The sequence below is a fragment of the Manacus candei genome, unplaced genomic scaffold (genome assembly GCF_025592945.1).
Source record: "Manacus candei isolate 608988 ecotype Guabito, Panama unplaced genomic scaffold, ASM2559294v1 h1tg000078l, whole genome shotgun sequence".
Taxonomy (NCBI): Eukaryota; Metazoa; Chordata; class Aves; order Passeriformes; family Pipridae; genus Manacus; species Manacus candei.
The window spans coordinates 1,901,345-1,925,625 of NW_026138126.1; the positions used below are offsets into that span (position 1 = coordinate 1,901,345).

Sequence of the window (24,281 nt, forward strand, 5' to 3'; positions counted from 1 at the left end):
GTTAACGCCGCGGCGCTGTCGGGACACGCGGCGCTGTCGCGACAGGGACCCCGCGGTACTGCTGCACCACAGGGGTCAGGCTGCGCTGGAGGCATCCACACAGGGCACAACACACTTCGGGATGTGGCCCCAGCGTGGGTTGTCGCGACTGGGATGGCGATAGGGCGCCGTGCTCCCGGCGGGGCGCGGGGCTGCGGCGAGGGACAGCGGGAGGGTTGGGGCGCAGCGGCCCGGCTGTAGGGACAGGCCTGTGTGGCCAGCAGAGCACAGGGGTATAGCCCTCATTTGGGGGTACAGCCTCTGTTCGGGGGTACAGCCCATTTTTGGGGTACTGTCCCCATTTTGGGGGTACAGCCCCTTTCTAGGGTGTAGCCCCTGTGCAGGGGAACGACCCCATTTTGAGGTACAGCCCATTTTTGGGGGCACAGCCCCCACTTTAGGGCACAGCCCCCACACACATCCAGCCCCACTGTGAACCCTCTGGGGCAGCCTGTGGGGAGGGGGACTGAGGCTGGGGGTCCCACAGAGGGGCTGCAGCCCTGTACCCCATCCCATGGGGGCAGAGGGAGGTCAGGGGCTGGGATTTTATAGGGACTGACACCTTTTTGAGAACATCAGCCCAGGCAAAGCCTCTCCAAGGGAGACAGAGCTCCAGGATTGTGGGATGTGCTGGAACAGGAGCTGGGCAGGGATACAGCCCTTGCTGCCACCTCCTAAAACCTTTCACTTTCTTTGTTTTTGGAATTATTCTGACCCATCATTTGGCCATAAAAATTCTCTCCCTGCACTCCCTTGGCAAAAGAAGGCACAGCCAGACGTTTGTTTCCTTCTCTTCCCTGTTTGAGGCTTTCAGGGTAGCGCTGGAGGGCAAAGGCTCCCCTGCACAACCCCCCTTGCTCTCTCTCATCTTCTTCGTGGCACCCCAAAAACATTTCCTGGCAATGGGCTGACTTTGTGTGGGTTTGGGACAGAATCAGATCTTCAGCATCACCCCGAGTACCCGTTTCCAGCTGCTCGAGTGGATTCTCTCTCCAGGGAGAGAAACCTCCCAGGGAAATTCTCTCCCCCCCCCCCGACATTTGGCTGAAGGGTTTTTCCCTGTAGATGTTTGCTTCTGCAGAACAATCAGGAGAGTGCTGAGCTATTCCAAACGTGAATTCCAGCTGCTCCCTGTGCCGTGGTAGCGCTCAGGAGGCTGGGGAGGGGCTGGGACCCATGTCCTGCCCTCAGAGAGAGAAAATCACCCCTGAAGCCCCCGAGGGCAGAGCTGCCCTCCCTCCCCCTTTTGCACCATTCCCCACCCCGCGATTTCGAGCACTTTGAGAACTCACAATTGTTCAGGCGTTTGCCTGGAGAATTTAACCATCCTCTGGAGCAGGAGAGGGGAGGGGGAAGAAAGGAGTTCTGGCTTTATTTCAAGGCAAATCTGCAGCGGTGAACACACTGGGTGCTAAAGGTGTGCAGAGACACAATAGCTCATGCTGTGGGACCAGGGAGTGAGGAAAGCCAGGGAAGTTGTGTCAGGAAAACATCCAGCTCCAAACCCTGCCCTTCTGCAGGCACAGGACAATTGGGGCTCATTCCCAAGCAGACAACAACACAAAGGAGCCACTGTGACTGCACGGGAGGACGAGCTGCTCCAGGGGCAGGTGGGTGACACCTTCCCAGGGCAGGACATCAGGGCCTGGGAGGCTGCAGAGGGACAGAAACACAGCAAGAACCAGACAAAGGAAAAGCCAGGCCCTGGCAGCATCCCTCACACCCTGATCCTGGGGATCCTGAGCCTTTTGGGAGCTCCTTGGGGCGGGGGGGTTGAGCTTGGCTGCACAACACCCCCGTTCCCACCTTCCTGGTAAATCCTGCCCTGTCCCGAGGGTGAGTGAGTCACAGAACTCACAAGGGCCGAGGTCCTGCCTGAGCAGCAGCTGGAGCAGGAGCTGAAAATGTGCCTCATGCTCAGATTTTGAGGGCCTGGAGCAAGAATTTAAGTAAAATCCTTTTCATTCCCGTGCTCAACACAGGGCACAGCAGCAGCTGAAGGGAACCACTGTGGGAGTGGGGTGGGGAGGGCTGGGCAGGGGCACCTGGCACAGGGCTTTGGGGGTGAGGAAGACACTGAGATTGGCAGATGCTGCATTGGCAGCTGTGACAGAAACAGCTCTTCTAGGATTAAAGATCTGCCACGGAGCAGAACTGGGGTGTGAAGCCACAATATGGTAACTCCCACATTCCCACCTGGAGTTCCCCGGGAGTGTCCAAGGCCAGGTTGGATCAAAGGAGCAACCTGGGATAGCAGAAGGTGTCCCTGCCCATGGCAGGAGGTGGGATGAGATGAGCTTTAAGGTCCCTTCCAACCCAAACCATTCTGGGATTCTAATCTGGGCAATATTTTCAGCCCTGTGCTGAACAGACTCACCTTCACTGTCCAACAGCCCATTTACTCCAGGGATAAGAGTCTCCTCTGGGGCAATAAGATGGGGAAGGCAAACACCAGGACTGTGGAGGGGGCAGGAAAAACTCGACCCCAGCGCTTGGGAGATGGGACTTTCTCCCCACCAACCTCCTTTGCTCCCTGTTCTTGCCAGAAAATGAGAATAATGGGCAGCAGCTTTGGTAAAAGCTGGTGAGGCCTTTTCTCTAAGAGCACAAGCCACTCCCAGCAGTGCCCAGCACAGAGGATGAGCCTCATCCATCAACGTGCTCTCTCCCCGAAAAACAACACGCGGTGGGAGACTTTGGGAGGAAAAGGAGAGATTTTACCATTTCCCTGTGCCAGATAACTCTGGTTACCTAGGAACAGACACTTCCCCGATGCGGCCAGTTCTCCTCATCAAGCACAGGATGAGCATTTATTGTCTTGTGATCAGGAGAAAAACACAAACAGAAGCCAGAGCTCCACGGGTGACACGAGACATCGCACACGGACACGGCCACGTGACGCCCGGCCGGGGCAGGAGCCAGGGGGTTAAGAACTCTTAGAAGTCTAATGTAAACATTTAAAAACATACAGAGGAGTCCAAAAAAAACCCCAAAACAAACAAAAGAAAAGCCACCAAATAAGTTGTTCAGGCAGCGTGGGGGGGTCGACTTTCTGGAATTACGGTTTGTGGCATCGAGGAGGAGGGAGGGGGACGAGGTGGCAGATCCCGCCTGGGGGTTCACGGAGCTAACGGGGGGTGGTTTTGGTGTCCAGCTGCGGCCATTCCAGCTCCCAAGCACCCCCTCCTCTTGCACAAAGCACTGTCAGTGTGGCTGGGGGTGGGAGCTTAAACACAGCCCCCCCAGATTGTCCATGGAACCCAGCGAGGGGCGGGATGTGGAGTCCCCAGCAACGCTTCTCCTCTTGGCTCCCTCGGAACCTCTGACCTGACAGCAGAAAACCAATGGGTTTTGAAGAATTTTGGCAAGAGGCTGAGAGGCAGGACCAAGGAGCATGAGAGCCAGGACATGGGGCACCCAGGGGTGGCCAATGCCACCTTCAAGCCCATCAGTCCCCCTCGCCCCGTAGTGCATCCATCGTATTTCCAGGGAGTCAACGCCAGGCAGTTCTTGTATCACTCCGATGGCAAGCGACAAAGAACACTTAAAATTACACTTGACACAAGACAAAGGCACCGAAAAAGCTTCACAATGTGTTCTGGTAAGGAGGCTCCAAGCACTCCGTGCTCCCAAGCACATCCCACACTCGCCAGGAAGAACCCCCGGTGTTGGGAGCACGTTCCGTGTCCCAGAGCCTGGTCCTGCAGGGGAGGGTCAGTGCTGCTTGTAAACTGAAATTCAGGGAGGCTCTGCCCTCCAGTTTGGCCCTGGAAACGTGGGTCATGCAGACTCCAGGCTGTGCTTCCCTCATTATTTACAGTGACACGGGACGAGTTAATGGGGAATTCCGCAGGGATGAGGGGAAGGGGATTCTCTTCCATGAACTATGATTCCGTTAGATAAGGCACATGTAGAGAAAATATTCAAAAGATCACTTGCAAATCTATTCCACCTAGCTAGGACCACCTCCCTGTCCCTTTTCCAGGAGCCAGTTCTGATCTCCAGCTGCTCAGTGTGGCTTTGGAGTGACCCCACTGACAGCCTGCCAGGGCAGCAGGCTCTGGGAACTCCAACCCCTCCCAGATCCCCCATATGGAGCACTCTGGATCATTGGCCATAAATTTGAGAGCCAAAGGCTTGGGACACTCACTCTCTATAAAAATATTGGGGACTGACCTCCCAGTTTGGACAAGTTTGAAAAAAACATCACAGCAGGTTTTGAGGGGGAAGAGGAAACCGTAGCCTTTGCTGCCTGGATCAGGACAGGACACAGGGAATTGGATGGCTCAGGCTCCAGGAGCCCTGATGTGCAGGCACAGAATGGAGATGAATGATGAGGCAGAGCCAGGGAAAACAATCCCTCTCAACAGCTTCATCCTCCCTCCAGCTGATCCTTGGAGAAAGGCAGGAACCTCCCTCTCCTGGAAGGGAAGTGCTGCAGACCAGGACTGCCCAGCTCACACTAAGGAGCCCTCCCTGGTCCTCCCAGCCCCCACTGTAATGTTTGGAGTCCAAGCCCATCAGCAGAAGGCAGAATTAAACCATTCATTGTAACAGAACCGCTTCCAAACCGCACTGGGGGCCCAGCACCAAGATCCAGCATTATCCTCCATCCAGCTCTGGCTGGAGCCCAGGGAAAGGGAGCCCTGGAAAAGGGACCCCCAACAGGACAAGGTGTGTCTGGTGGGGCATTTCCCAGGGCAGCACAAGGCCTGGCTGGAAGGTCCGTGGTGGGGAGCTCTCTGCTGAGCCCTGCACGGGGGGCACATCCTCAGGGCCCGCTCGGTGCCGCATTCCAGTGAGCAACCACCAACCTCATGAGATGAATCTGCACCTTTTGAAGCACAAAGATCCGGCAAAAAGCTTTGGCAGCAGGGAAGGCAGGACTTGGAGCATCACAGCAGTCTGAGCCAGGCAAAGGAGGACTCTCGTGGCCTTCACAGCTCCTGTTCCTGGTGGGGAGGGTGGGGGTTTCACAGATCCCTTCCATATCACTAGTACCAAATAATTTAAGTCTTGCATTTCCCTTAGAGTGAAAATTTCCACATTATTCATCCAGGAGAGTAAACACCAGTTGCTACTAAAGCTGTGATTGCTGCGGGGTGCTGTGCATTCCAGGGAAGCTGAGCAGGAGCAGCTGTGGTTAGTGTTGCCATTGGGGGAAGTTGAGCCTTTTTCAGGGATGGTCAGGAGAGGATTCCCTCGAGGAAGGGCAGTTGTTGAAGGGTTTGTTCCTCAGTCTGCAACGAGGCAAATACTGGTAGCTCAAGGCAAACAAAAAGCTTTGTGTCAGGGCCGTGCAGTGGAGGTGGGAAGGGCTGACAGGATCTTCCACAGGGACCAGGAGACAAGAACCAAACAGGTCCCAAAAAGGTGACTGGGGTGCCTGGGGGAGGGAATGCAAATGATCTTTTCCAATAACAAGAATTAAAAGACCAAAAAGGAGAGAATCCAGGCAGTTTGCAGCTGCTGCTGCTTAAGGCCATTGGTTTCCTGGGGGGTAGTTGGGCACTGTGGGATACTCTGGCAGGCTGTTCCCAGAAAAATTGCTGTACTGGGCCTCCCTGCTGGGGGGGTTCCTCCAGGCACCGCTGTTCCACTCGTCCTGAGCCTTCTGGAAGCTTCCACCACCCCCTCGGTAGATTTTATGTACCTGATGGACAGAAGGGAGAACAGGAGGAGTCACCACCAGGAGCCCTCAGCTCTGCAGAGCTGCAGCCACCTGGTCAAGGATTTGTTCCTCTCTCTGTCAAGAGCTGGATTTCTGAGGAACAAAAGCACTAAAAATGCAGTAATACAGTGAACAGGGGTGGAAATAAATAGTATTAACACCAGACTTGGACCCATTTCAGCCACATGCCCAAGACTGAGGTGAGGGATCCTCCAGCAAGGCAGCCAGAGGGCTGAAACCTCTCCAACACTGACACACCTGCTTCCACAGGGCTTCTGTCTTCTCCCCTCCTCTTCCATCTGCCAAAGCTCTCCAGCCAGTCCTACCTCCAAATCCTTCCTTCTGCAGAGGACCACTTCCCACCCTGCCACCCAGTCCCCACTGCAGGGGGAAATTAAGGAATCGTTAAGGTTGGAAAAGACCTTTAAGATCACCAAGTCCAACCATGAACCCCACCCCAACACCACACCATGTCCCCAGGGGCCACATCCACACCTTGTCTGAACACCTCCAGGGATGGTGACCCCACCACTGCCCTGGGCAGCCTGTGCCAGTGCTTTACAACCTTTTCCATGAAAGAAGTGTTCCTAAGATCCAATCTAAACCTCCCCATTTCACGCAGCCTCACGTTGCTTCACATGAAGCTTGTGCTGAGGGACGTAAAGTGACATCGCCACACGACACGGTGACAATGCCCAGCCTGAGCTGTCTTGTGCTGTCTGGATTTGTCTCCTAGGAACTTTAAGAGACACCAGCTGACTGCACTGAACAGCCTTTCAAAGCAGTGGTGGCTGAGTTGCCTCTCCACACTGTCGCGACACGAAAGGCAGATAACCCAAGTCAGAGACAGACCTGAAGAGCCACAGAATCCCAGGATGGTTTGGGCCAGGAGGGAGCATAAAGCCCATCCCATTCCACCCCCCTGCCGTGGGCAGGGACACCTCCCCCAGGAAGAACCCACCCTTAGGATGCAGATGAGCATGGCCACGGCCGACAGGGTGAACATGATGGCAGGGAACAGCATGAACACGGCGGCGGCGACGCTGGTGCTGAAGAAGGTGATGGCTGCCAACCACCCACTGCAGGAGACACAGAGAGAGGCAGTGTCATTAGAACTCCCTTTTTAAAGTGTCCTTGTTACCAGAGAAACTGGCTGCTCGCTTATAAGGGTGGGGAGGCCCTGGCACAGGTTTCCCAGAGGAGCTGTGGCTGCCCCACCCCTGGGAGTGTCCAAGGCCAGGCTGGATCAAAGGAGCAACCTGGGACAGTGGAAGGTGGAAGGTGTCCCTGCCCATGGCAGGAGGTGGGATGAGATGAGCTCTAAGGCCCCTTCCAACCCAAACCATTCTGGGCTTCATAGCCCAGAAACTACAAGGCAGCTTTAAAGCTCTTGAAAATGAAAAGAGCCATGAGGAAAATGGACAGAACGAAAGGCAGGCATTTCCCCAAGCTCTTAACTCTTAACAAAGCCAGCACCCCTTGCTAATCCAGCCTCAGAGCTTTAAGGGGCAGCCAGCTGCATGGAGTTTGGGGACAGAAGGTCTGTTCCCAAGGTGCTTTTGGTTATGCACCCAGAGATCAGAACTGGCATCAGGGAACACCAGGGTCCTCTGATTTACACTCCACCTCCATTCCTTGGATGGCAATAGCCAGGTAGGGCATCACAGCTATGAGAGCAAAGTGTTCCAGGGTATGCTGGGCCTTTGCACGACTTGTCCTTTCCACAGGAAGTTAAAATGCCAAACAAATGCACCAAGGCTGCCAGAGCTCAAGGAACGTTTGGATGATCCTCTCAGGCCCATGGTGTGACTCCTGGGGATGGGCCTGTGCAGGGCTGAGGGTCGGACTGATGATCCTTGAGGATCCCTTCCAGCTCAGCAAATTCTGGGATTCAGGGAAACAATTATAACATAACCAGGGACAGACACCAACACACTCCCATTTATCTTAGGAGAACTCTCACAATACTTCTCCACAGGCCAACAGTGAGTCATCCCACCCTGCTCACCGGGCACTGCCAACACGGAGGGCAAGGCTGAGCCTGGTTAAATGGTGAAAGAAATGGGCACTGGGGGAAGGTGCCAGAAAGAACAAACAGGTGAAGATCACAGAATCCCAGGATGGTTTGGGTTGGGAGGGACCTTAAAGATCCAGTCCCATGCCCTGCCACGGGCAGGGACACCTGGCACCAGACCAGGTTGCTCCAAGCCCAACCTGGCCTTGACTTCTGCCACCACAGCGAAGAAACCCGAATTGTGCACCCCGAGGGCTGATATAACTGTGCACAAGGGAAAACTGAAAGCTTCTCCCACTCCACCCTGTACAGACTCCCACCAGCTTCTCAAAAAAGAAGGGGGAAGAGCCCCAGGCTGAGTGTTTGCAGTCAGAGCATCCCACTCACCACGCGCCCCATCCGGAGAAGCCGATCGCCTGCAGCACCGTCAGGACGAACTGTGCCCCGAAGATGAAGAAAAAGGCCATGAAGTTAAAGGAGCTGTCTGACCTGCAGAGGGACACAGGAGGTCAGGGGGGCACTGGCACCTTGTTTTCATTCACACTGGTGTCTGAACCCCCAACGTGGTGTCTCCAGAGGGATCCCTGTGCTTGGGAGGCTCCTCCTCTGCCCCAGGCAGGGAGAGCACACAGCTCCACGACTCAGCAGCACCTATTCCCTCCCCAGAACCCAGCTCCTGAGTTGCTCTACCCCAGTAACTGCACTATGGTGACACACAAGGAGAGACACAGGGCTCCTATACAGTGTTTGAATCATTCTCTGAGCAAACATCAGCCCAGCCTGACACTGCCCACCAGCTCAGCCACTGGCAAGGAGGCACACAGGGACCTGCCACTGGCAGGCAGAGCTTGTCCACACACTGAAAGGGATCCCTGAGCATGAGAATTCCAGCTGGGAATGTCCCAGTGCCTGCCTGTCATCGTGTTCACACGCCCACAGTTAATAATCCAGCACTGGGACACACTAGGAGGGAAAATAGCCACGAGGGAGGTGGGTGGTGCCCTGACAGCAGAGGCACAACTCCCATCTCTGCAGGCTCCCCATCCTCAGGATGTACAGGTGAGGTCCTGGAATTTATGCAGGTACAATAATTAGCATGAAAATGACCCCAGCAAGAGGCTGAGCAGGTGCACTCAAGGTCTCTCTCATGGGGGCACTTGGGGGCTCTGTCACAGAAAATCTCCATCCCATTAAACCAGTCACATCAGGCACATCTAAAACTCCCTAAACTACCATTTTTATTTATACAAATGGTTCCCATCCTCTCAGGAACTCAAAGTGCCAGTGATTTTGTACAGCAGATTTACACAAAGCAGTTGATTATGAGGCAGCCTGGTGCAAAGGAGCTCCAGCCACTGCCAGCTCCTGCTTAAACCCTGACAGCGTTTAAATGTTTATTATTTCAATTATTTTTATGATATTTATGTTTGTTAGTGTCATAATTCTAGCCCCTGATACCCAAGGAAGTGGGACCCCAAGCTCTGGATCCTGGCTGGTCTGAGACACGTGGAAAAGCCTCCAGCCAGACCCGTGCTGGTCCAGGCATCTGTCAGCTTCCAAATGGTGGCCACGGAGATGCTGTGGGAGTTTTGTCATCCTTGACCATCCTCCCAGTCCTGCCCTTCAAATACCACCTCAGAGCACAGCCATGTGAAAGAAATACTTTAAACAGGGCCTGCTCACAGTGGTGCCTGTTGGAATCCAATTACCAGGGATTAGGCTCGAGGCTGAGCCTTCAAACAAGACTCTTGCAACTCCGACCTGAAGGGGCTGGAGGAGTCTTCAGTTGAAAGGATCTGCAGGAATTAGTGAGGATACAGAGAAAAGGTGATTCCTCATCCAGCTTTCTGGTGCAGATTGGCTCCAGCTCTGTGCCAGGGCTCTGCAGTTAATTCAGTCTGGGACGTGCTGGGATGACGAGGGTTTTAGGGCAGCACCCGTGCAGGATGGGATGCCAGCACTGAAGGGTGGCCTCCTCCAGAGCACTGGGGCTGCCCTGGCCTCTGGAATCACTAGCTGTGATCCCACAGCAGCACTGCAGTGATTTGCAGCTGATGTCCCAGTGGATGATCCCTGGGCTCCCCACTCTGTCCCGGGGGTGATTCCTTATTTAACTGTGCACAGAGTAACCTCGGGGACCTTCCAGCATTCAGCTGCATAAACACGTACAAACAACATTAAAGGAATAATTAGAAACAGCCCTCGTGGGGCACAGGGGAGGGCAGTGGGGAGGAGTCATTTTTCCCAGACTTCAGAATGGAAATTCCTCTTTGAGCAGAGGCCCTTGGGCTTCTGGGCTCGGGACGGGGACAAAGCCCAGCCCCAGAGGGCAAAAGCTCAGAGCTGGAGTTTTCAGGTCATTTAGAACTTCCTTTTCCACCAGAAATAATCCTCCCCTGTACTCCACGATGGAGTCACTGGTGATTCAAGCACTGCCCAGTGCTGCTGGCACACAGAAGAGCATTTAAACAACTAATTTATGATGTGCCAAACAGACAGGACCCACCTGCCACCTCCCCTTTCCATCAGCTGCTTTTGCTGTTACCCAAACCAGCTCATCACAGAACCTGGTGAATAATCAAAATCCAGAGCATTCTACCAGAAAGAGCTTCACCTTAAGGGTGCAAACCCCTGACTGGGGGGTGGTGGTCCCAGGCAGGTCCCTCCTGTCCCTGTGTCAGGCTGGAAGCTGCTCAGGCCCCTCACAGCTCTGCCAGGCATTACACATTAATGTCTGAGTGATGCCTCCTGTCCACAGCAAGCGTGAGCAAATGCAAATGATTATTAATTAAAGTGAAAATGTAGGATGGCTTTAAATATTTGTGGAGTTGCAGAAGGACTGGCTCCAGGGAACTGCTTTTATCTAAAAAGCAAAGCAGCCAAGCTCTCGAGCTGCTCAAGAAACCACAAGAGTTCTCAAAAACTAATAAGTTAATAGTCTTCCATCAAAATAAGCCTCAATGAAGCTCTACCAAATTAGTATGTATTTTAATGCTGTGCTGAGATGAGGGTGCAGCTAAGCTGGAGATATTTAAGTAAAACATGAATTTCACCCTCATGGGAGTGGCTGCTCACCTCCAGCCCCAGGTGGGTGACCCTCAGACCTACAAAAAGTAACCACATTCTTCTTCATTTTGAAAGTAAATAAGGAAAAAAAAAAATCTTTATCCCAGACACAGAGATCTCTCCAGGAGCACTTCCCAGCAACAACACGGGTCTCTCCCAGAGGGAACTGGAAGAGAAGCCCCTGGAGGGCTCCTACTCACCGGAAGGCTTTGTAGGCAGGTCGGAACCAGCAGACGTAGCCACAGGGGCTGAAGAGGAGCAGCCACAGGATGGCCAGGCCAAAGTTGACCCCGTAGCCTCCCCCGATCCACCAGGCCAGGCAGGCAACGATGTTCACTGCCAGGGTGATGCAGTAAACTGGGGAGAGGGCAGAGGACAGAGCGTGGGGTGGGGCAGCTTCACGACTTTGCAAAGAAAGGAAACGAAAAACAACAGCTGGAGCTGTGCCAGGGGGGTTGGGATGGATCTCAGGGAAAGGTTCTTCCCCCACAGGGTGCTGGGGCACTGCCCAGGCTCCCCAGGGCAGTGGGCACGGCCCCAAGGCTGCCAGAGCTCCAGGAGGGTTTGGACAACGCTCTGAGGGACAGGGGGGGATTGTTGGGGTGTCTGTGCAGGGCCAGGGGTTGGAGTGGATGATCCCTGTGGGTCCCTCCCAGCTCAGGGTATCCCAGGATTCTGTGAAACCCCCTGTGCTCTAATGGGAAGGGCCCCTGGGGCAGTGGGAAGCTCAAGCCCAGCAATGCAGCAGCTCAGAGCGAGTCACAGATTCCCGTGTGACCCCGGAGCACACCCAGCTCTGGGGGGATCCTGCAGCACAGGGACAAGGGACCTCTTTTGGGACCTGCCAGAGGATGGAGAGACAGCAGCAACCAGTGCAACCAACACAAGACTCAGATCAGTATTATCATGACTTGGGAGCAAGGTCCAATTTCCATTTGTAGCAAACCCCCTTTGTGAGAGGAGAGGGGTGAACCCACACTGAGTGACTCTGCTCGCTGGGGCTGCCTCAGGAGCTGCTTCAGAGCCAGCTCAGTGCCTTGCAGGCTCTGTCTCTGCTTCCCTGGGCCTCTGAGGAATCCTGGAAGTCAGCCTGAGGCCTTGGAAGTGCTGCCTTGAGTGAGGGGATAAGCAAACTCCAATCAGGCTGAGAATATGGGACCATGGGGGTGCCTTAAAGGCCTTTTCACATCCCTGTTCCTGTCACTTGGATAAAAAGGAACAGTTGACAAAGGCCCCCAGAGCACAGCAGTGCTGCACTAAGTAGCTGTGCATGAAGTGATGCTGCTCCCCCTTTCCCTGGAGCTCACATCCCTGGAAAAGGGGGCTGCTCCCCCCCAGCTTTGGCAGGCTGGGCTCAGTCCCATGCCAGGGGCTCCCTGCTTTCCTCCCTGCAGCCCCCCAGGCTCTGCCAGTGTCCAAGAGAGCCTCAGCCCAACTACAAGCTCCTGCTTTGGAAAACAGGGGGTAACTCCTAAAAACCTGTATAAATGAGCACAGAGGAAGGAGGAGGTGGAGGGTCCAAACAGCAAAGACCCTCCAGCACAGCTGGGGATGAGCTGACAGTGACACTTTGGACCTTGGCCTCAAGCTCTCTGGGCAAAATTAAACCCCTGAATTTCTCTTCACCTGTCCTGCCTGTTCCTTGTTCCACTACACGCTGTGGCTCTGCAGCTCATCTGCACATCACTGGCCTGCTCCTTCTGGCTCTTCCCTTTCCTCCTCTTCACACAGCCTGGGGGGTCCTAAAACAGCTACAAGGTTTTATGGTCATCAAATAACACCGACAGCCCAGTGAGGAGAATGCAGTGTGGAAAGGAAAGCACCTGAACTCAGCTGCTGCTTCTGCCTCACACAGGGCCTGAGAGTTAAAATTAAACATTGCTTACTGCAAAGAGAAATTCCTCTGAGTGGCCAACAAGGCTTTATACACCCTGGTTTGGATGTGGTTTAATACTGGGGGGAAGAAAGAACATTATTTATTTAAATTAATTAATTTTAGGTATTTAAACTAACAGGCTTAAATATAGGTTTAACTTCCCATCCCTGGAAGTCTCCAAGGCCAGGCTGGATGGGACTTGGAGCAACCTGGTCTAGTGGAAGGTGTCCCTGCCCAGGGCAGGGGGTGGAACTGGGTGAGCTTAAAGGTCCCTCCCAACCCAAACCAATTTGGGATTCTATGGAATCTCATTTATACAGCAATTAGCTGCACTTCTAATTCTTCTTTTCAGAAGTAATTTATTCTCCAAAAGTTACATAATTAAAAAACAAACAAACAAACCAACACCACCAAGCCAAGAGCACCTATAAAGTTTTAAGGAACTTTTAGTTTACTTCAGTAAAGTTTTAATGCTCTCCCAGTGCCTCAGGTTGGAGTTTGTTCTCCAGCAGTGGGAGCTCTGGTCCAGGCTTCCCCAAACCCCCTCCACCTCAACCAAACGCTCACATCCAATTAAAATAACGAGCCCTCACCCTCCCAGCAACGACTTTTGTGCTGCTGCTTTATAAAACCGGCCTTTTTTTCTCGTTTACCACCTTCCCTGTGCGTGTCCCTCCCTCCATCCCCTGCCAAAAACCCACAAATCGGGGAGACCCCGACGCTGCAGATGGAAATGTGAAACTCCTGGTGCAGATGGAGATCTCCTGGCCCTGCCCAAATCCCTGGCACCCTTCCAGCCTGCCATTAACTCCACTGAGGGACTCTTTGTTCGGGGACAGGGGAGGACAAAAGAGGCTTTAGAGCCGCAGCATCGGCCCAGTGAGTCTGGAGGGACAAGCAGCTTCTTCAGGCAAGAGAATTACAGAGCTCATTGCAGCAGCTCCACATAACCAAAGAACAATGGAGCCCCGGATTATGCCATTATTTATGCACACAAATCCCTCTCCTACACACATCCCATGCATCTGGAATAAAAGCCACGCCACCGAGTGCAGGGCTGGCAGAAACGAGCTGGGCGAGGAGGGGGGAAAGAGGATGAACAAGCATTTGGGGGGAAAAAGATAAGCAAGGCAAAGAGGGGTTTTTTTTAATCTCCCAAAGCATTCCCTGTGGTTTCCTGGGCCTGCCACACCGATTCCATTCCTTGGAGAAGAATGGTCAATTTTTATTGCCAGTTTTTTTGAATGGCTGAGGCAGAGAACAGGAGCCCAGAGCCAGGAGCTCTGTGCCCATGGAATATCAGCTGGGATGGAGAGAGGATCAGCTCCCTGCTCCAGCAGGATGGGGAATGCCCTGGGGGCTGTGGAGAGCTAAGGCAGAGCCACCATGTGGCTAGAAGACACTGCATCCATTGGGAAGGGAGATCTGTGGATGGCACAAGGGGAAGCCTGGGCCTTCCCAGAGTGAGTTTGGGAGCCAGGGAGCAGCAAAGGGGCCACGTTGATTTTCTTGCCTAAAATTCTCCCATTTGTCTCACTTTAGGGGAACTGGGTGGATAATTTGGACAGTTAAAAAAGGCTGGAGAGGGATTTTGGACAAGGGCCTGGGGGGACAGGACAGGGGGAATGGTTTCCCAGTGCCAGAGGGCAGGGATAGATGGGATATTGGGCAGGAATTGTTGGCTGTGAGGGTGGGAACACCCTGGCACAGGTTTTCCAGAGCAGCTGTGGCTGCCCCATCCCTGGAGGTGTCCAAGGCCAGGCTGGATCAAAGGAGCAACCTGGGCTGGTGGAAGGTGTCCCTGCCCATGGCAGGGGGTGGGATGGGATGAGCTTTAAGGTCCCTCCCAACCCAAACCATTCCATGATTCCATGATCACTTGATATTAATAAAGACATCAAACATATTCTGCCTGTTCCCTCTTCAGATTTCCTAACAGGCTCTTCTAGCACTGATACTCTCTTTCAAGACCCTTCAAAGACTCAAGGCACAGCAGCTCAAAGTTTAGGCATGAAGTTACATCACAGTATTCAAGTTATATTACAGTATTCCAAGAGGAATCCTTGCTCCTCAGCAACTAGTTACAGTCAAAACTTCAAAGCACATCAGCCACTGGGATCTCTGGGGGTTTTATCCCACATACACCTTTCCCCAGCACAGGTTTCTCGCTGCACTTACAGATCCAGACGTGGTAGATTCTCTTCACCAGGAACTGGTGGTCGATGGGAATTTCATCGGCGAAATTCTGGTAGAAACAGGGTTTCAGGGGGATGAACTTGGGGAGTGGGGGGAAGTTGTTCACCTTTTCTGCAACACAGAACACAGAGGACATTCATTTTGGGACATGCAAGGCTGAGAGAGGGGAATAGGAACAACCTAATAAGCATCACGTGGATTTAATGCCTTTACACAAAAGGTGCTGCAAGACAAAAAACTTGCCAGGATGAGGTTCCTCAGAAAAAATGGAATGAGTTTTAAGGTCCCTTCCAACCCAAACTGTTCTGGGATTCCATGATTCTGTGTCAGGGATGTTTTTTTTTTAAGACTAGTGATTTTCAATAAAAAAGGGTATGTTCAATTTTTTTCCTGCAAGGGTAAATCCCAGGAGGAAAAAAAAAAAAGCAAATTAAAAAAAAAAAAAAAAAAGAAAAAAAAAGCTTTGCATTCAGAGACAATAAATCAGCAAGTGCTGCCAAAGGCACTGTGGTGAAGAAAACCCTACCTTGGGAAGAAATTATGTTTTAAAATCAAGTAATTAAATGCCCCAATCCTCTGCACTGAAGCTGCTGTCAGCTCCTAGATTTGTCTGCGTGTGCCTGAATGTTCCTGCATGTTTGGGAATGTTTGCTCTTGCCTTGCAGAGCTGATTAAAGTTTGCTTCCAGGGCATTGTGACTAATTGTCTCTCGTCTCCTTCAGCCCCAGTAAACAGAATTAAAAACAACCAGAGGAAGAGATGAGGAATGTCCCGGGAAAACCTCCAAATGGCACAGGAGATGAGAGGAAATGTCTGAACAAGAACTGTCAGCACAAGAGTTCCTTCTCTTCCCATTATCTCCATGGGAGAAGACAATCTGCAGGAGCAGCTCCTGAGCTTCATTTGAAGGTTGGCAGGGAAGAGCCTAAAGCTTAAGCCAGGCTTTAGGAAGGAAGAGCCTTCCCCTCATGCATATTTTCACACAGAAAATCTGGTGAGGAGAACTCCCACTGGGGGCACATCAGAAGCAACTGTGGAATAACAGCTGCAGTCACCAGCCCAGTTTGACTTTTCCTCATGAAAACAAACATTAATTCCTCTGCCCCTCCTCCCCCCAACCCATTTGACATTGATTCAGGTGCCCCCTAAGCTGGCTGGAGTTACTGGTTAACCCCTGCTGCTGCCCCCAGCACATGCATGAACAAACCCACCAGATGCTGTCCAAGTCCACAGGAATTTGGACTCCTTGGCACTGATTTTTTGTTTGCTGTAAACACCTAACAGGGTTTCTCCTGCACAGTGTGTCCCTGCAGCCTGGAAAGGGACTTCACAAGGCTGGACCAAGGGAAAGGAGGGGGCACAGCTCCTAAAGCTGAGCAGGCAGGTCTCTAGGGAAGTCAGTGAGACCAAGATTAATCAGACACAGGGTTCTCTAATAATCTTTGGGGTTTTTTTTGAGGGATGAGGAAACTTTTGTTCTGTCCCTCTTCAACAGCTGAAGCTGCAGATTGTTCCTGTGGCTCTGCTCCCTCCCATTTTCTGTCGTGGGCAGCAGGGCTGCTGCCAGTTTCTAATGCAGATGGTGGGGCCAAAACCAACCAGCCACTGCAGTTTGTCATTTCTGAAGCTCATAAAATGCCCCAAATTGTTTGCTAGGTACACAGAGATGGGGATTCCACCTCCTCTCTGCTCCTGCCCAGCTGCTGCCCACCTCCTCCCACCCAGAGGGTTTCCAACTGTTCTGGTTTACTTCTGAGATCAGACGAAAGAAATGGAATTAAAACATCCCCTTTCATGTCTGACTGCAGAGCTTGGAGTGCTGCAGCTCTCCCATCAAGGCAGGGATCAACACCCTGCATCAGCAGACACACCCTGTGCTCTCAGAAACCAAACTGCAGCCCCAAGGAGCAGCAGCTGCAGGAGAGCTCCACACTTCCTCCTACCTTAAAAAAGCTGCAATTTTGTTGCTGGTTTCACTACAAGCAAAATTCAGATGGACCAACACCAACAGCACAGCTGGGAGTGCTGTGCAAAGCCTCTGCAAGGAAGGGATTATTCCCAGGGATTTTTTGGTGAATAAATTCCATCCTCCTGAAACTTTCCAAGCAAGTCTCACCTGAGCCTTTAGCACTCGAGCAGTGACCTCAGGTGACAGATCCCCAGAGGACACAGCAGGAAAGTGAACCTGCCCCAGGCAAGAGAAGCAGCTGAAGAGCTTTAGGGAGCACCAAGATCTCGGGAAGGGACACAGGTCACGTTCCTGACGTGTCACAGCCACCACAGCACAATGGACAATGCTTTTGGAAACCACCCTCCCTCCTTTGCCACACTGGAGGTGCTCTTACCTGCCATTTCTGTTGGGAGTGTTCCCTGGGGAGGTTTCAGAAAGAGCAACAGAGCTGTTGGAGAGAGAAAACCCAGGTCAGCACGTGGCAGCAGCCAGCACCCAGAGAACCTGCTGGAACTGGGAGGATTTCCAGCACAGTGTGTGACAGAGAGCCCATGGTTCCCACCACAAACCATTCATCTCCAATCCCCCAAAGCAGGAAGTTTGGAACATCAGAGAAGGGATCCTGATTTCTCCTTGCTCACAGAAAGCTCTGGCAGCCCCTCTGGCAGCCACTTGCAAGGTTTGTCTTATCCAGCAGCCAACAAATGTGCTCTTGGCAGCCCCTGGCAGAGGCTGAGGATGCTCAGGGAGCCCCTGCCAGAACATCTGCCCCTTCCACACAGGGCAGGATGGGACCCAGCAGAGCTCCAACACGGAAGAGACATTTGTGAGCTCACCAGACTTAAAGCTTCATTTAGGTGTTGAGATGATGTGTTGGCTCCTGGCTCTCCGTGCTCCTTCCCAACTCCTGGAACAAACAGATAATCCCTGTTAGCTGGGCAAAACAAAAACAGTATTCAGCTGGCACCAAACCCAACACCCCTCAGTGTTTTAATCACTCTGCACAACCCTTCCTAAAACACAGGTTCAGTCTTCCTGTTACCTCCACTGTAAGTCTGGCAGAGGCAAATCCCGGGAAGCACCAGCACCAGTTTACCCAGCACCAGCTGTGTTGCTGATTTTGGCAGAGCTGATCCCACAGGATGAAAGGCACAGAGAGGTCTGTGCCCAGCTCTCGTTCCACCCCTTCTTCCTTAAGGATGAAACACGTTGTGTCCCCACCTGCCAACTCCAGAATGGGAGCTCAGAACAAACCAACCCCCCAAACCAGCGCTGTGGGGTCTGACAGGAGCACCAGCAATGAAGGCACCCTAAAAACTGCCCCTAAAAACACGGCCAGCACCGACAGCAGCCGCAGCTCCGGGGCTGGAACCAAATCCCTCCGGATTTCCAGTAGCTCCTTTCCCTTTGCTGCACCTCCCTGCTGTCCTCCTGTGTGCCCTGGGAAGGTCTGGAGGCTGCAGAGTTGACACTGGCACCATTGTTTTATTGGGGTTGCATTTGCTTTCCTTTCAAACTGAGCTCCTCCAGCCCTGCCCTCAGAGACAACGGCACTGGGAGAAGAACCAGGACCTGCACGGGCAGATTGTTCTTGTGTGCAGAGATGCAGTTATGTACAAGCTTAACTATACCTACACAGAGAACATGTTATTTTCCCAGACCAGCCCATAGAAAGCCCCAGAGTGTGGACAGGACAGCTCAGGGATCCCTGTCCCAGCCAAAGCCTCCAGGCTGTCCCACAGCACCCGGGGTCTGACAGCGTCTCGGAACTCATGGTTTAGAAGTGGGACCCTTTTGCTTTGCATTTTTAAATTTTTTGACCAGAAGATAAAATGTGAAGACAGTTAAGAACACAACTGAAGCTTCACCCCACCCTTGTGCAGCTGCTCCTGGTTGAGATCTGTAAATTTTGGGGGAAAAACAAACGACACGTGGAACACCAGTTACAGTGACACATGAAGAGAAAGGGATCTTTCACCAAAAAAATGAGCCAACAAGCAAGGTCCTTCTTCAGAAGGGGATTATTTAGCCCCTACACTTCAGTGCCAGTGTCCTACAGAGAGGTGGGAGGCATCAGTCTGCCCACTGGAAAAGGGATCAGGAGGACAGTGAGGGACACATTCCTGGGTTGGCGGTGCCCCCGTGGCCCAGCAGTGGTTCTCCTGTGCCCTTCTGTCTCAAGGAGACTGTGGTGAGTGGCTTTAGCTCAAATAAATAGATAAAAACCCCAGAGGAAGCACCTTCTGGTGCACTCCCCTCTCATTTCGCCCAGCTGTGCTCATCCCCCTGCTCCTCTCCTAACAAGCCTCAGCCTTTGGTGCTTTGAAGACAAAGAACATGAAACTGGGGTGTCCTGTGCAGGGCCAGGAGTTGGATTCGATGATCCCCGTGGGTCCCTTCCAACTCAGGATATTCTGGGACTATCACTTACAGAAGCTATGACAGAAACTTCTGGATATTCCCCTCTTCAGCCACCTTTGCTTCCACGGGTAATGGCACAGAAGTTCTGGGGACAACCAATTTCCCTTCAGAAAGACATGGTTTGGACCCACAAAACAGCATTAAGGATATTTCCTCCCGCAAGGACAAGCACATACAACCAAGTCTGACACTGGATAATCAGTTCCTGAGATGTGTTCACCTTCCACTAGTTCAGCTGCACTGAGACTCCATCCCAGCTCCCAGCAAAAGGAAAGGGAGCTCCCCCGTGGACGAGCCCAAACCTTCAGTGGGAAGGAACCTGAACTCCAGGATCCAACCCACTGGTGTGTCTGTTCAGAGCTCGGGGATACACTTGCACAGGAGTTGCTGTTTCCCAGCTCACCACTTAATTTGGGCAGGATTCCTGCAAACCCTTAGCTCCAGGGCCTGGAGATAACAGGCCTCAGCTGCACAGCCAGGGAAACGTTTTGTGTCTAATAAGTGATGACAGGGCTCAGCCTGGATGGTCAGTGGCTAAAACTCCTTTAGAGGGAGAGTTTCACTGGGCAGCCAAAACATCCTCAAGCCAAGCTCCAGCTGCAAGATCCCAGGATAAGGGACTAGATTACAGCAAAACCAGGTACATAAACAGGTATTATCCAACCACATGTGGACTTGGGCAAGATAACAACACTTAAAATCATGGAATGGTTTAGGATGGAAGGGACCTTAAAGCCCATCCAGTGCCACCCCCTGCCATGGGCAGGGACACCTCCCACTAGCCCAGGTAGCTCCAAGCCCTGTCCAACCTGGCCTTGGACACTTCCAGGGATCCAGGGGCAGCCACAGCTGCTCTGGGCAACCTGTGCCAGGGCCTCACCACCCTCACAGGGGAGAATTTCTTCCCAATACCTAATCCAAACCTACTCTCAGTTTGAAGCCACTCCCCCTTGTCCTGTCACTACATGGCCTTGAAACAGTCTCTCTCAATACATAAATCAGCTCTCTATTCACCAGAACATTTTCAGTTTAATTGGGAATAGACAAAATCCAACACCCTGCAATCCGCTGCAGAGATGTTTTCTTCTATAACCCACTGCTTGTGGAGGGAGGAAAATCCCACACCCCCAAGGAAACCACGGTGTGAAGTGAACTTCCTTTTTCCAGTGTGTTCATCCGTGGTCAATGAATGACTCCAAAGTTTACAGTCCAATGCACATGACTCAGGAGTCTACTGGAGACAGTTGGAGCTTTTCTTCACCAGGATCTCACAGACAAAATGCCCAGTGTCAGTTCAAGGGACACCATTTCCCTCCTAACTCAAGACACGAACGCAAGCAGGGCTGTTTGTCCAGGCAGAGAACAAGGCGAGTCCTCTGACTGTGACTCCTTTGTGAAATGTTTCACCACCTCAGATCAGGGAAAATTTTGACTATCATAGAATCCCAGAATATCCTGAGCTGGAAGGGACCCACATGGATCATCAATTCCAACTCCTGACCCTGCCCAGGACACCCCAACAATCCCACCCTGTCCCTCAGAGCGTTGTCCAAACGCTCCTGGAGCTCTGGCAGCCTTGGGGCCGTGCCCACTGCCCTGGGGAGCCTGGGCAGTGCCCCAGCACCCTGTGGGGGAAGAACCTTTCCCTGAGATCCATCCCAACCCCCCTGGCACAGCTCCAGCCCTTCCCTGGGTCCTGTCCCTGGTCCCAGAGCAGAGCTCAGTCCCTGCCCCTCCGCCTCCCCTTGGCAGGAGCTGCAGCCCCCGAGGAGTCTCCCCTCAGTCTCCTCTGCTCCAGCTGAACCAGCCGAGTGCCCTCAGCTGCTCCTCAGACCCTTCCCCTCCAGACCCTTCCCCAGCTCCCTGTCCCTCCTTTGGACACTCTCCAGCAGCTTCAGATCCCTCTGACACTGTGGCCCCAAACAGCCCCCAGGACTCGAGGTGAGGCCGCCCCAGGTCAGAGCAGGGTTGGACAATCCCCTCCCTGGCCCGGCCGGCGATGCTGGGCCTGATGCCCCCCAGGACAGGGTGGCCCTTTGGGCTGCCAGGACACTCTGCTGACTCAGATCCAACTGGCCACTGACCAGGACCCCCAGGGCCCTTCCCTCCAGCCTCTCATTCCCCAGTCTGTCCCTGCATCCAGGGACAGGGATCCAGGACCTGCCCTTGTTAAACATCCCAGGGCTGGGGACTGCCCAGCCCTCACACTTGTCAGGGTCTCTCTGCCTTAAATGCACTGAACAGCTCCTCCCAATTTAGTATCATCAGCAAACTGACCCAGTATCCCTTGCAGTCCTGCTACTGTGTGTGCAGCTCCTTAGGCCCCTCCTGTATTTTGCCCACATCAAATAAGTTTTAAAAGTTCTTGTTTTCTGTCACTGCTTTTTTTCTCCAAAACCAGGGAAAGGTGGCAGGAGAAATAAAGGAAGCCAAGCCAAAAGAAAAGCTCTCACAGGGAGGTGGGAGAGCTGATCTCATTCCTGCTTTGCCATAATCCCACCTGGTGACCTGGGGCACGTCCCCAAGACCAGATTCACAGGACACCAGACCCCCTCAATCCCTGCAGGTGCCAAACTTAGACCCACATCCCAAGCTTTCCATCCAGCAAAATCCCACAGCTTCTGAGGCATTGCTTTAGGGTATATTCTGTACTGCTTTTGTATTCTCATTTTGATTTGATGACTCTTCTCCCAGACAACCAGTGGCAGGACAAGAGGAAAGGGCCTCAAGCTGCAATAGGGGAGGTTCAGGTTGGATGCCAGGAGGAATTTCTCCATGAAAAGGGTGGTCAGGCATTGGAAGGGGCTGCCCAGGGAGGTGGTGGAGTTCCCATCCCTGGAAGTGTCCAAGGAATGGCTGGATGTGGCACTCAGTGCTCGTGGTCTCTCCAGTCGAATTTAAAGGGAAAGTGGTGTCTCTGCACTGGCCTTAAGGCAGAAGGCTGGGTTTGAGTCTCACTCAGACACCCAACTCTAATCAGGAACTTCCCAGAGGCAGCAGAGGCCACTCCAAAACGCTGGCTCAGCTTTACCATCCCGGACTCTGCAGAGCTGACACTTTGTAGTTGGTGGTGCTTCCTCTCCCTGCCAGGGTGGGACACAGTCCCTGCAGTGACACAGTCCCTGCAGTGACACAGCCAGCCCAAAAAGTAACTCCAGAAGCCACCCAGCACGGCCAGGGAGAACAGGGAAACTGTTTATGGCAGCAGAAAAGGCACAGGGGACAATGAAGCTACAGGGTTATCCCACTCCCACGCCAGCTCCGAGTCCTGGGAGCCTCCGGGGGTCTCCTGGCTGTACAGGGGATCCTGCTGCCCCTCTCCCCCACCCCTGGAGTTGGGGAGGCAGCAGGATTGGAAGCAATTCCCCTCAGGTGCCCCCCAGCCTGTTTGCACAGCTGTACCTGCTGCCTCAGCTCGTGGGGCAGGAGCCTTAATTTGGGTATTCAAAACCCAGAGCAGACAAATGTTAATTTTGGTATGAACACGTCCAGGAGTGAAGCTCAGCTGCTTAGGGGCAGAACCTCAGAAGGCTCAAGGGGAAGACAAAAACCACAGAAACACTGAAGCATCTGTGCTCAGGGCACAGGCCTGTTCCACTCCCTGTCACCCTCTCAGACTGGCCTCACACAGACAGCAGCAACAACACTAATTAGCCTAGAATAACACAGAAAAGCTAAATTAATCCATCCATTAATTGCCTAATTTCTAACTCACTGCTCTCCTCATCACAGGTTCCACACGAGAGTTCCTTGAGCTCACAAAACCCTGAGAGCAGAGAGGGGGAAGTAAAATCACAACATGCCTGTGCTGCCTCTATCCAGGGCAGCACCTGAAGGAGCCAGTACCCAAACCACACACATCAGGGAGCTTCACCCCGACAGTCCCTGGAGAACCAGGACCCTCCCCAGCAGCAGCTGGACTGTGTCACCCTGTCCCCTGACCCTCCCGTGTCCCCCGGGCCCTCCAGACGTGTCCCGGTGGCTGCTCCCAGGGCTAAGGCAGGAGGGAGCCGTGGGAGGCACATTCCCGATGCCCCAGCTCGCAGCCTCCGGGGGTGGGGGTCTCACCCTGCGGGGCACAGGACCCCTCTCCACCCTCCGCCTCCTGTCCCCACCCCTCCCGCTGCCCCCGATAGCGGCTCCCACCGGGGCCGCCCCCGATCCCGGGCTGGCCCCGATTCCTCCCGACACACGCCCCGTCCGTCCCCCCAGACCTGTCCCCGATACCTCCCCGAGCTCAGCCCCCCCGACACCCCCTCCCCTGCTGCCCCCGTGACACCCCCGGCCCGAGGCACTGTCACCCACCTCCCGGCCCCCCTATACCCCGGGGACCCCCCGCGCCCCCTCCCCGGCCCCCAGCTCCCCCCACAACTCCTCCGAGCCCACCTGCCCCCCCCCTCAGACCCTCAGCTCCCTCTCCCGAGCCCCAAATCCTCCTCCACGACCCCCAGCTCCTGCTCTCCTTCCCCCGGCCACTCTCGACCCTCAGCTCCCCCCAGACCTGCCCAGCTCCCTCCGCCCCGACCCTTCAAGCTGCCCCCTGACCCTCAGATCCCCCTTCCCCGGCACCCCCCGACCCCCAGGCTCCCCGTCCCGACTCCCAGCTCTCCCTCCCCCGGCCCCCTTCGACCCCCCAACTCCTCCTCCACGACCCGCAGCTCCCCCTCCCTAACGCCAGGCTCGCCCCAGCGACCCCCGCCGCGCCACCTCCGACCCCCCATCCCTCCTCCCATACCCGCTCCCCCTCCCGACCCCCAAATCCTCCTCCATGACCCCGGCTCGCTCTCCCCGGGCCGCCCCCGACCCTCAGCTGCCCCCTGACCTCTCCAGCTCTGCCCCCGCCCCAACCCTCGGCTCCCTCCCCACGACCCTCGGCTCTCCCCTCCGACCCCTGCCATCCCTCCTCCGAGGCCACCTGCTCACCCCCCCTCCCCGGCTCCCCCTCAGCCCCCGCTCCCCGGCCCGGCGCCCCCGGTCCCACCTCACCGATCGCCCGCTCCCGCTCCCCCCGGGGCCGCCGCGGGGCGCTCTGGGAAACGGAGTCCCG

General features: G+C 54.0%; 1 protein-coding gene across 5 annotated transcripts; it reads right to left on the minus strand.

The window, feature by feature from the left end:
- Window positions 1-24,281, minus strand: SCAMP4 (secretory carrier membrane protein 4). 5 transcript variants are annotated; one of them, XM_051810764.1, is made up of 9 exons: window positions 19,455-20,001; window positions 19,245-19,338; window positions 17,650-17,720; window positions 17,208-17,261; window positions 14,845-14,973; window positions 10,991-11,147; window positions 8,112-8,213; window positions 6,672-6,789; window positions 1-5,692 (listed from the first exon to the last, which is right to left on the minus strand). In XM_051810764.1, the coding sequence occupies exons 4-9, from the start codon at window positions 17,212-17,214 to the stop codon at window positions 5,516-5,518; spliced, it is 690 nt and encodes a 229-aa protein (XP_051666724.1). In that variant the 5' UTR covers window positions 17,215-17,261; window positions 17,650-17,720; window positions 19,245-19,338; window positions 19,455-20,001; the 3' UTR covers window positions 1-5,515. The 5 variants fall into 5 exon arrangements, with proteins under 5 accessions (XP_051666724.1, XP_051666723.1, XP_051666720.1 ...); XM_051810763.1 differs by lacking the exons at window positions 19,245-19,338; window positions 19,455-20,001 and adding an exon at window positions 24,221-24,281; XM_051810760.1 differs by lacking the exons at window positions 19,245-19,338; window positions 19,455-20,001 and adding an exon at window positions 24,216-24,274.

Excerpts from the sequence above, each read along its gene's own strand:
- SCAMP4 (XM_051810763.1), bottom strand. Across the intron at positions 11,148-14,844 it reads AATCTACCACGTCTGGATCT|TTTACTGCATCACCCTGGCA; the intron begins GTAAGTGCAGCG and ends CCCTCTCCCCAG. Across the intron at positions 8,214-10,990 it reads CCTGCCTACAAAGCCTTCCG|GTCAGACAGCTCCTTTAACT; the intron begins GTGAGTAGGAGC and ends GTCCCTCTGCAG.